Consider the following 11168-nt stretch of genomic DNA (forward strand, 5'->3'; position numbering starts at 1 on the left):
TCTAAAATCCGAAAACTTCCATTTTTCAAACATATGACTATTTTACACCATTTTAAAGACAAGACTCTTGTTAATCTAACCACACTGTCCAATTTCAAAAAGGCTTTACAGCGAAAGCAAAACATTAGATTATGTCAGCAGAGTACCCAGCCAGAAATAATCAGACACCCATTTTTCAAGCTAGCATATAATGTCACAAAAAACAAAACCACAGCTAAATGCAGCACTAACCTTTGATGATCTTCATCAGATGACAACCCTAGGACATTATGTTATACAATGCATGCATGTTTTGTTCAATCAAGTTCATATTTATATCAAAAACCAGCTTTTTTACATTAGCATGTGACGTTCAGAACTAGCATACCCCCCGCAAACATCCGGTGAATTTACTAAATTACTCACGATAAACGTTCACAAAAAACATAACAATTTTTTAAGAATTATAGATACAGAACTCCTCTTTGCACTTGATATGTCCGATTTTAAAATAGCTTTTCGGTGAAAGCACATTTTGCAATATTCTCAGTAGATAGCCCAGCCATCTCGGCTAGCCATTAAGACACCGACCAAGTTTAGCCCTGACCAAACTCCGATTTACTATTACAAAAGTTTGATTACCTTTGGTGTTCTTCGTCAGAATGCACTCCCAGGACTGCTACTTCAATAACAAATGTTGGTTTGGTTCAAAATAATCCATCGTTATATCCAAATAGCGGCGTTTTGTTCGTGCGTTCAAGACACTATCCGAAGTGTAAATAAGGGTCACGAGCATGGCGCAATTCGTGACAAAAGATTTCTAAATATTCCATTACCGTACTTCGAAGCATGTCAACCGCTGTTTAAAATCAATTTTTATGCAATTTTTCTCGTAAAAAAGCGATAATATTCCGACCGGGAATCTGCGTTTAGGTAAACAGACGAAAGAAAACAAAGCATGGGGTCGACGCGGGCACGCGCCTGAGTCTCACAGTACTGTAACCAGCCACTACCCAAACGCGGTACTTTTTTTCAGCCAGAGCCTGCAAAGCCACGATTCAGCTTTTTGCCGCCTTCTGAGAGCCCATGGGAGCCGTAGGAAGTGTCACGTAACAGCAGAGATCCTCTGTAATGGATAGAGATAATCAAGAAGGGCAAGAAATTGTCAGACAGGGCACTTCCTGCATGGAATCTTCTCAGGTTTTGGCCTGTCAAATGAGTTCTGTTATACTCACAGACACCATTCAAACAGTTTTAGAAACTTTGGAGTGTTTTCTATCCAAAGCTAATAATTATATGCATATTCTAGTTTCTGGGCAGGAGTAATAATCAGATTAAATCGGGTACGTTTTTTATCCGGCTGTCAAAATACTGCCCCCTAGCCATAACAGGTTAGCAAAGGCAAAATGAAAGTATAATGCATGGGTGGGCGTATAACGTGAGCATTTAGAAAAGTTGCGTGTTCGAATCTCATCACGGTCAACTTTACAAGTACTTACTACTTCCTAGTTACTTTGCCTCTACTTAGCATGTTAGCTACTGGTGGAAACTGGTTTAGAGACAAGACTGACTGACAGGAAACACAAACTTTCTCCCCTCTATGCAGCCCTTCATTCACCTGCTTTTTCAAGAGTGCTATTTCCTGTTCTAGCCTCACTATTTCCAGTCTTCTTCCTCCTGACTGCTATCCACCAGAACCAATGGCAAGAACTCACTCCACTTCTCCAACAACAGCACTGCAACCTCTAACTTGCTCAACTTCTCTGCTATTTCAACCTCCAGCATTTCTGTCACATGACCTAACTGACCCCTTGTTAGCTTGAGCAAACCCCAACTATCATCTACCTCAGCACAAAACACTGCTGGCTCAAACGCCCCCAAAGTCAAAATCCATACGCTAACAAATACAGGACGCGCTCCAAGCCCCAGAGATAACCACTCCTACTAGGCAAAAACCAAACCAGCATGCCATGCACTAAAGCTACAAACCATAACCACAGTTAGCCACTAGCCTAGCACTAACACTGCCTTATTTACCAAAGCTACAAACCATAGCAACAGTTAACCACTAGCCTAGCACTAACACAAACGCATGTGCCATGGAGTCTTCTAGACTCCAAACTCGGAAATCTTATCCTGCCAACAGCACTAGCCAAAACAGTCAACACAAAATATTCCGGTCCACAAGCAAAACACTTCATCAGCCCTACAGTAGTTAACAGCTACCAATTGCAAATGATTGAGTGCAGCCACACCAAACATTTCTGTTGACCAAAGCCATCAGCTATTTTTCTAGCCAGGAAACTGAAACTCACGCTAACACTGCTGCAAACCTCTCCTAGCATGCTAGCGTGACACAAACTTGACAAAAACACCTGCTACAAATTTTCTTAACAAATGCACACCACCAAATCCTACCGGTTCACAACCACCTGGACTACAACCGCCAATGCTAACATGTGTTAACGTTTTTTATGAGCCCAATAACTAGCCACTCTCTTTGTCTAGGGGTTTTGACCAAGTTAAATGGTCTGTAACCTGAATGAATGTGTGCATCTATGTGAGAAATCAGCATATGTGCCTAGGTGTTAAATGTGCATGTGCCCAAGGAGGCAGCATCCTTACCTTGGTCAAGGGCCAACTCTGTCACTCTTGAGCTCTCGGTCAGCCAGACACTGATTGACCATCTTAATGGGCAGCACCTGTCTCCTTAGCAACCAGTCTCAGCAGCTGGACAAGGTTGCTGCTGACCCCTGGGGAATGGAGTGTGGAAGTGGTAGTGAGCTGTAGTGTGCTGTCTAAACTATCTTACCTAATCCATAACAATAGGTAATAGGTAGCTATTTGAGACTCAGCCTATGTGTTGTGCTAAGGTAGCAGTGTTTCCCTTCTTCCCAAGGCTGTGCCAGCTGTCCAAGGCAGGGAGGCTGTGTGTTCCTGCTATGAACATCAATGACTCAGTCACCAAACAGAAGTTTGACAACCTCTACTGCTGCAGGGAGTCCATACTGGACGGGTACATATAATAAAACACACAGATGCAGAAATAACATGAGTGCATGTGTGTGTTGGTGTGTGTGTTTGTGTGTCCTTTGACTTTTTGTGTGTGTGACCTTTGGCCTCCCATCTCCCCCTAGGTTGAAACGGTTGACAGATGTGATGTTTGGGGGAAAGCAGGTGGTGGTGTGTGGCTATGGAGAAGTCAGTATTTTATTAGCACCTATTAAACACCAAGGTCTAAGTTGTTCTCTTTATGTATGTGTTTACTCCATCTGTGTGTATGAATGCTTGTCTTTCTACCCTCTCCCTCGGCCAGGTTGGAAAAGGTTGCTCTGCCGCTCTGAAGGCCATGGGATCAATAGTGTACATCACAGAGGTCGACCCCATATGTGCCCTGCAGGCCTGGTATGACGAGAGAGAGAGAGAGAGAGAGAGAGAGAGAGAGAGAGAGAGAGAGAGAGAGAGAGAGAGAGAGAGAGAGAGAGAGAGAGAGAGAGAGAGAGAGAGAGAGAGAGAGAGAGAGAGAGATATGAACTATTTCTGTTTATGTCTCTCCCTGTTCCAGCATGGACTGCTTCAGACTGGTCAAGCTCAATGATGTCATCAGACAGGTGGACTTGGTCATCACCTGCACGGGTAAGACATGTCATCACCCACAGAGGTAATGTGAATGGTCTAGTAAAGAGAGGGGCTTAACTCTCTCACGAACTATAGCTCACAAAAGTTACACATGGAAGTATTGTAGAGTACATTTTTTGCCTGAAATGTGTACTCTCCAGTAGGAGTGTTTTTCATGTTACCAACCCTTTCAGTGTGCTGTAATGAGACCGGCTAACGCTAACGTTAGCGTCATGTCCACATCACGGTTCAACCCTAACACTAGCCTCAATCACAACCCTAACCTTAAAGCTGATAATACACTATACATTTCTTTGAAGCAATATTGCGGAGCATATATTTATAATCTGGAGAATATTGATCAGCAGCCCCACCAGTGGACGATATTTAGAAATCCTCCAATCAGAGTGCATATATTGGTCATGTGATCAGTCTGCGTTCTAAAACATTTTGGAAACATGGTGGCCGTTTTTGAGCCGAAGTGTCCGAAAATCAACTCCTGTTTTGCAGTGAAATGTTGGTCATTCACCCATCAAATGTTTCCTCACCACAATATTTGATCATGACACGTTACTACATACATACTGTGTTCAGTTTGTCAAGTTTAACTGACGACAGTATCCATGCTGGGACGTACTAATTGATTAGCATGCTAATCAAAGCCCATGTATATTCAATGGCCCAAATTGGTTAGATTGTTAGCAACCTGGAAGCAGGTTGAGTGGATGAACAGGGCAGAGGCAACACCTCTTTGTTGCTTGTTTGTTAGCTGATGAATTGTTATACAGCTGTGGCTGTCAACAGTCAATAACAAGCTATAGGAGATTAGTAAATTAATGGGCAAATTCCGTTTTTAATTTATCTATGCTTTATATGAAATCTATTGTTATTTTATTGTATTTATTTAACCCTTATTTCATCAGGACGGTTGACTGAGAACACATTCTCATTTACATCAACGACCTGGGGAACAGTATTAATGCCCATTGTTGTTCATTGTTCTTCATAGCTCCAATGTCTCATACCCCACTCTGTTCCCAGCAACATTGCTTGGCAAAATTGCCAGTGTATCCTCCATAGAATTTTTCGCACATCATGTTCAAATCATCTATAAGTGACTTTGTTGAGCCTCACAATCAATTTGAGATACTTTCAGATGATTTGGACATGATGTCTGGAAGATGCTAACATCGGTCCCATGACTTGAAAGGGATTTGTGCCACCAATGCTAAAATGTTAGCACGTGGAAACGATGCCAGGGAAACTAAACCAATTTCTATCATACCTTGTCCATAGACTGCTTACAGAGTAATGAAATAAATGTGTCATTTTGTAATTTGTATTCCTGTTCAACCCTAACCCTAGCCTTCACCTCAACCATAACCCTAACTTCATGTCTACATTTCGGTTCAACCCTAGCCTCAACCACAACCACAACCCTAACCCTAGCTTCATGTCCGCATCCCGGTTTAACCTCAACTCTTACCCTAGCCTCAACCCCAACCACAACCCTAACCCTAGCTTCATGTCCGCATCCCGGTTTAACCTCAACTCTTACCCTAGCCTCAACCCCAACCACAATCCTAACCCTAGCTTCATGTCCGCATCCCGGTTTAACCTCAACTCTTACCCTAGCCTCAACCCCAACCACAATCCTAACCCTAGCTTCATGTCCGCATCCCGGTTTAACCTCAACTCTTACCCTAGCCTCAACCCCAACCACAATCCTAACCCTAGCTTCATGTCCGCATCCCGGTTTAACCTCAACTCTTACCCTAGCCTCAACCCCAACCACAATCCTAACCCTAGCTTCATGTCCGCATCCTGGTTTAACCTCAACTCTTACCCTAGCCTCAACCCCAACCACAATCCTAACCCTAGCTTCATGTCCGCATCCTGGTTTAACCTCAACTCTTACCCTAGCCTCAACCCCAACCACAACCCTAACCCTAGCTTCATGTCCGCATCCTGGTTTAACCTCAACTCTTACCCTAGCCTCAACCCCAACCACAATCCTAACCCTAGCTTCATGTCCGCATCCTGGTTTAACCTCAACTCTTACCCTAGCCTCAACCCCAACCACAATCCTAACCCTAGCTTCATGTCCGCATCCCGGTTTAACCTCAACTCTTACCCTAGCCTCAACCCCAACCACAATCCTAACCCTAGCTTCATGTCCGCATCCTGGTTTAACCTCAACTCTTACCCTAGCCTCAACCCCAACCACAATCCTAACCCTAGCTTCATGTCCGCATCCTGGTTTAACCTCAACTCTTACCCTAGCCTCAACCCCAACCACAATCCTAACCCTAGCTTCATGTCCGCATCCCGGTTTAACCTCAACTCTTACCCTAGCCTCAACCCCAACCACAATCCTAACCCTAGCTTCATGTCCGCATCCTGGTTTAACCTCAACTCTTACCCTAGCCTCAACCCCAACCACAATCCTAACCCTAGCTTCATGTCCGCATCCTGGTTTAACCTCAACTCTTACCCTAGCCTCAACCCCAACCACAATCCTAACCCTAGCTTCATGTCCGCATCCTGGTTTAACCTCAACTCTTACCCTAGCCTCAACCCCAACCACAATCCTAACCCTAGCTTCATGTCCGCATCCCGGTTTAACCTCAACTCTTACCCTAGCCTCAACCCCAACCACAACCCTAACCCTAGCTTCATGTCCGCATCCCGGTTTAACCTCAACTCTTACCCTAGCCTCAACCCCAACCACAATCCTAACCCTAGCTTCATGTCCGCATCCCGGTTTAACCTCAACTCTTACCCTAGCCTCAACCCCAACCACAACCCTAACCCTAGCTTCATGTCCGCATCCCGGTTCAACCTCAACTCTTACCCTAGCCTCAACCCCAACCACAATCCTAACCCTAGCTTCATGTCCGCATCCCGGTTTAACCTCAACTCTTACCCTAGCCTCAACCCCAACCACAATCCTAACCCTAGCTTCATGTCCGCATCCCGGTTCAACCTCAACTCTTACCCTAGCCTCAACCCCAACCACAATCCTAACCCTAGCTTCATGTCCGCATCCCGGTTCAACCCCAACCCTCAGCCTCAACCACAAACCTAACCCTAGCTTCAGCCCCAACGCACCCCCTCCTCCTGAACCTGTCAGCCTACAGTAAGTAATGATGGGCTATGACAGGTTATGTCAACTTATAACAGGATATAACAGCCTCAGTTTTGTCCTCAGGCAACAAGAACGTGGTGGGAAGAGATTATCTGGACAGAATGAAGAACGGCTGCATCGTCTGTAACATGGGTCACTCCAACACTGAGATAGACGTGGTGAGACACACGTGTGTGTGTGTGTGTGTGTGTGTGTGTGTGTGTGTGTGTGTGTGTGTGTGTGTGTGTGTGTGTGTGTGTGTGTGTGTGTGTGTGTGTGTGTGTGTGTGTGTGTGTGTGTGTGAGGTTGACACACTGTGTTTTTCCTCTGTCAGGCGAGTCTGCGGAGCCCAGAGTTGACCTGGGAGAGAGTGAGGTCACAGGTGGACCATGTCATCTGGCCAGATGGCAAGAGAATTATCTTACTGGCTGAGGTCAGCACCTGTGTGTGTTAAGTGTGTGACCGCTGATCACTGGTGTGTGTGTGTGCTTCACAGTGTGTGTATATTCTCTCAGGGTCATCTGTTGAATCTGAGCTGCTCCACGGTACCCACGTTCATTCTCTCCATCACCGCCACCACACAGGTCTGTCTGTCTCTCACACAGCAGGGGATGTCATGGTCGCAGCAAACACACAAGCTCTACTGTGGAGGGCTACATTTATGCACTGTGAAAAGGAACTGGCCTCTGTAGCCACAGTCTCTTTGTAATTTAATTATGTTCTAGGTATACTACTTCTATAACGCAACGTAATGCCCTCAGGCGCTGGCTCTGATTGAGCTGTACAATGCCCCAGAGGGACGATACAATAAAGACGTCTACCTCCTGCCAAAGAAGATGGGTAAGACACCACCTTACCTACCTACTGCTTCGTTACTCCGGTTTTGACAGGGTATAGTGTGACTGTGTTTGGGTGTGTGTGTGTGCTTGCATGTTTTCAGACGAGTTTGTGGCCGGACTCCACCTGCCAACATTTGACGCCCACCTCACAGAGCTGACTGATGAGCAGGCCAAATACCTCGGCCTCACCAAGACTGGACCCTTCAAACCAAACTACTACAGGTGGGGAAACACACACACACACTCACATCTCAAGCATATAATGCACATATACACACTAAAAGCAGGAATGAACATGAACAGTAATGTCATTTGGCGTTCCAGTATGTTCCTGTGGCTTACAGTGAGAGTGTTCATTACAGGTACTAATCCATGGAATTGAAGATCAAAGATACACCAGAGCACCCCAAAGACATGTGGCTCAGAGGAAGCGAGGACCAGGGAGACCTGGCTCAGATTTGTGTATGTGGGGCAACTGTAGCCCAGCGCTGAGGTGTAACACCCCAACCATGACGGTCTGACTGACCTTTAACCCCTGACCTCTGACCCCTGCTGAGCCATCTGACCCATAGAGATAAATAGAGGACTCTAGTGCCCAAAAGCCTGGGTTTGGAGGAGGTGTACGTCAACATGTAATAGAGAAACACAGATTATCTACTTTTTCATAGACTTAACTTTCAGTTACAAATCTTCTCAAAGATACAGTATCTAAACAATGTTTTAACTTTCTGAATGTAAATAAAAGCAGATAAGCAATAACCAAAAGGTAAAAGATTAATAAAATGTAACATTTTTTTCTTGTATTTTTTCAAAGATAAAGGTATGTGACCCACCCACCAGTCTCATAAACTCTCCTCAGACAAACAGCTCTCTCTCTCTCTCTCTCGCTCTCTCTCTCTCTCTCTCTCTCTCTCTCTCTCTACTAGTGAGCTGGGTGTTCCTTTGACTCCCCCCAGGAGATGCTCCATCAATGACTGTTTCCATGGCGCTCGACAAGTTGGTGTGTGTGTAGCATAGGAGGCTGGTGAGGGGAGGACGGCTCATAATAATGGAGTAAATGGAATGGTATAACATCCATTTATTCCATTCCAGCCATTAGTTCTAGCCATTACTTAAGCACGTCATACCCAATTAAGGTGCCAACGGCCGCCTGTGTAGTGTGTGTGTCTTTGGGAAGAGCACAGTCAGCACATCAACACTCAGCACCCCCCCTTTCCTTCAGATCTGAGTGGCTACTCACTGCTCCCTAATCAGGTTCTGATCCCTCCCTCTCTCTCTCCGCCTTCCACTCACTCTCTCTCCTCTCCATCATAACTCATGGATAATGATCCTTCAGAGCAGATGATTATATTACGTACTAAAGTGTTTATGGGATAATGTTGGAAGAAGAGGCAGTAAGATAGCTGTGTGACCTGCCATTTGAAAGCAGTGCTTTAGAAGCCTCAATATCACACAGTATTACCTAGACACAACAGGACTACCCTTGGGTCTCCTCTTCTGCACTCTACTCTAACTCAGGTGGCTTGGTTGGGTTTCCACCGTATTGCGTACACACCTCCTATCTTTTCATATCTACGACAGCTGGGTAGTGGTGGGTATCTCTCTCGTCCATCTTTCTCCAGTGTAGGCTGCTATGTGCAGCGACGGTAAAGAAAGCGAGACATCTCACTGGCAAAATGTTTATGGGCGGGGCGGGTGTGGCGAGCAGGGAGAGGACAATAAGTAGGACAGAGCCAGCTGTTGGGCTGTTTGACGTTGAGAAAATCCTGTGTAAATGGCCGTTCCCTCTCTCGTGTGAGCATGCCAGGGATTATGGAGGAACCGTGAGCTCATGTGGGAAAGCATGCTCACGTAAGAGAGAGAACGCCCACTTACACAGACAGGAACATTGAAAAATGTTTTGCTATGTGTTTGCTGTGGTCATCCTAAGCACAGGGTGGCAGTATTCCGTAGTGTCTCTGGCCAATGCAATGAGATTACAAAGCTCTCCTGCAGTAGTATTACACAGATGGATCTCAATACATGAGCAAATTTCTTTTGACTTTTTTTATTCTGTATGAAAAGCAACAGTTGTCAGTTTAACCATAAAAGCAATCCAAGGCACAACTAATTAACTAATTGTTGCATGTTTTCCTAGATCAGTGCGCCACGCCTATCATGGTGTAGATCTCTGGCCGCACAGACCTAAAAATACCCTCTGTCCCTGGATTACTGTAATCCAGTGTGTGTGTGTGTCTGCGTGCGTCTGTGTTTGTGTGCATGCAGGTGTCTGTGCACTCACTGAAACAACTCTATAATTTTTTTTTAAACTGGTCTAGAATTGAACCCTTCCCCAAAACCCCAGTGCATTGTGGTTATTTAAAGCAAGCTAAAAGGATAGTATCCTGGATGAAGCAGCCAGGTCACGCATCATACAAGTCAGTATTCAATGTCAAGTAGGTTTCAGTTTTGCTATGGCATTGTGGACCAGGATGGAAGATGGGCGTAAGCATCTGCTTCTGGTGCACATACCACGCCATGCGCCAACCGCAAGCTGTACAGCCAGTGCCGCGTGGAGACCAGGGCTAGCGCTAAAGTTTTCATCTTCAAATCCAGCGATCTAAAAAAATCTATCAATTTTTTGTTTTAAACCTATCCCAAACTTAACCCTTACCTTAACCATTGAGTTAATTCATAAGATTAAAAAAAATGTAGGTAATGCCTAAACTTAACCCTAACCTTAAAAATTCGGATTTAATGCCTAAACGTAACCTTAAACACTTTGACATTTGCAACAACTAAGAAATTTCACGTTTGAGAAACATGGATGAACATGTAATTCTGATGTGAGACTGTGAGAGCTTGTTGGGATTGTGACGGCCCGTCCCTGCTTTGTCTACTGGGTTTTGCTGTGGAGAGGTGGGCGGAGCTGGGAGGGTCGTCAGTGCTGATGGGGCACACCTGTGCAAGCTCAGCTGTGGCATAAAGCCACTGTTTCCCCATTCAGCAAGAGATTCCTCTCTCAATGCATACCTTTGGTTGTTTCATTGTGGCTTTGACAGTTGACACCTAATTTACTGACCTTCATGCCTCATCTGATTATTGTTGTGAGTGTTTACTTTATTTATGGAATAAATTCATTTTGTTATTCCTTTACTCAGTGTGTGGTTTCCCATTGCTTGTTACAATCTTGAGCCAGGTTGTGCCAAAACAAAATGAACCTGGCTCAAGATTGTAACAAACAATTGGAAACCACACACTGAGTAAAGGAATAACAACTGCCAAAGCCACAACGAAATAGCCAAAGGTATGCATGGAGAGAGGAATACCTTGCTGAATGGGGAAACAGTGGCTTTATGCCACAGCTGAGCTTTCACAGGTGTGCCCCAATGACGCACAATACGGTCATAGGTCCTCCTAACACCCAAATGGCCAGCAATATCCCCATGAGAGGACAGCAAAACCAAATCACGGAAGGTATATGGTACCACAATTTTAATGACAGGGATACCCAAAAAATTGTCACCATGAGGCAGCCATTTCCTCACCAACAATTGACCCTGTAAGTAGTATCCCTGTACTACACTTGGAACATGATCAGCCGGGAGGACCTGCTCAAACAACCC

General features: G+C 45.0%; 1 protein-coding gene across 1 annotated transcript in view; it reads left to right on the top strand.

Moving 5' to 3' along the window:
• The window catches only part of LOC106573363 (putative adenosylhomocysteinase 3), a 29666-nt gene extending 21309 nt beyond the window's left edge, over window positions 1-8357 (top strand). The window contains exons 8-17 of the mRNA XM_014148348.3: window positions 2879-2995; window positions 3117-3180; window positions 3296-3384; window positions 3545-3615; window positions 6809-6903; window positions 7059-7157; window positions 7240-7308; window positions 7486-7564; window positions 7665-7785; window positions 7926-8357. Of these exons, the coding sequence (XP_014003823.2) occupies window positions 2879-2995; window positions 3117-3180; window positions 3296-3384; window positions 3545-3615; window positions 6809-6903; window positions 7059-7157; window positions 7240-7308; window positions 7486-7564; window positions 7665-7785; window positions 7926-7932 (811 nt within the window). The 3' untranslated portion in view covers window positions 7933-8357. The remainder of the gene's footprint in view (window positions 1-2878; window positions 2996-3116; window positions 3181-3295; window positions 3385-3544; window positions 3616-6808; window positions 6904-7058; window positions 7158-7239; window positions 7309-7485; window positions 7565-7664; window positions 7786-7925) is intronic.
• The last annotated feature ends 2811 nt before the right edge of the window (window positions 8358-11168 follow it).

This window comes from Salmo salar, chromosome 16 (genome assembly GCF_965601325.2).
Source record: "Salmo salar chromosome 16, fSalSal1, whole genome shotgun sequence".
Taxonomy (NCBI): Eukaryota; Metazoa; Chordata; class Actinopteri; order Salmoniformes; family Salmonidae; genus Salmo; species Salmo salar.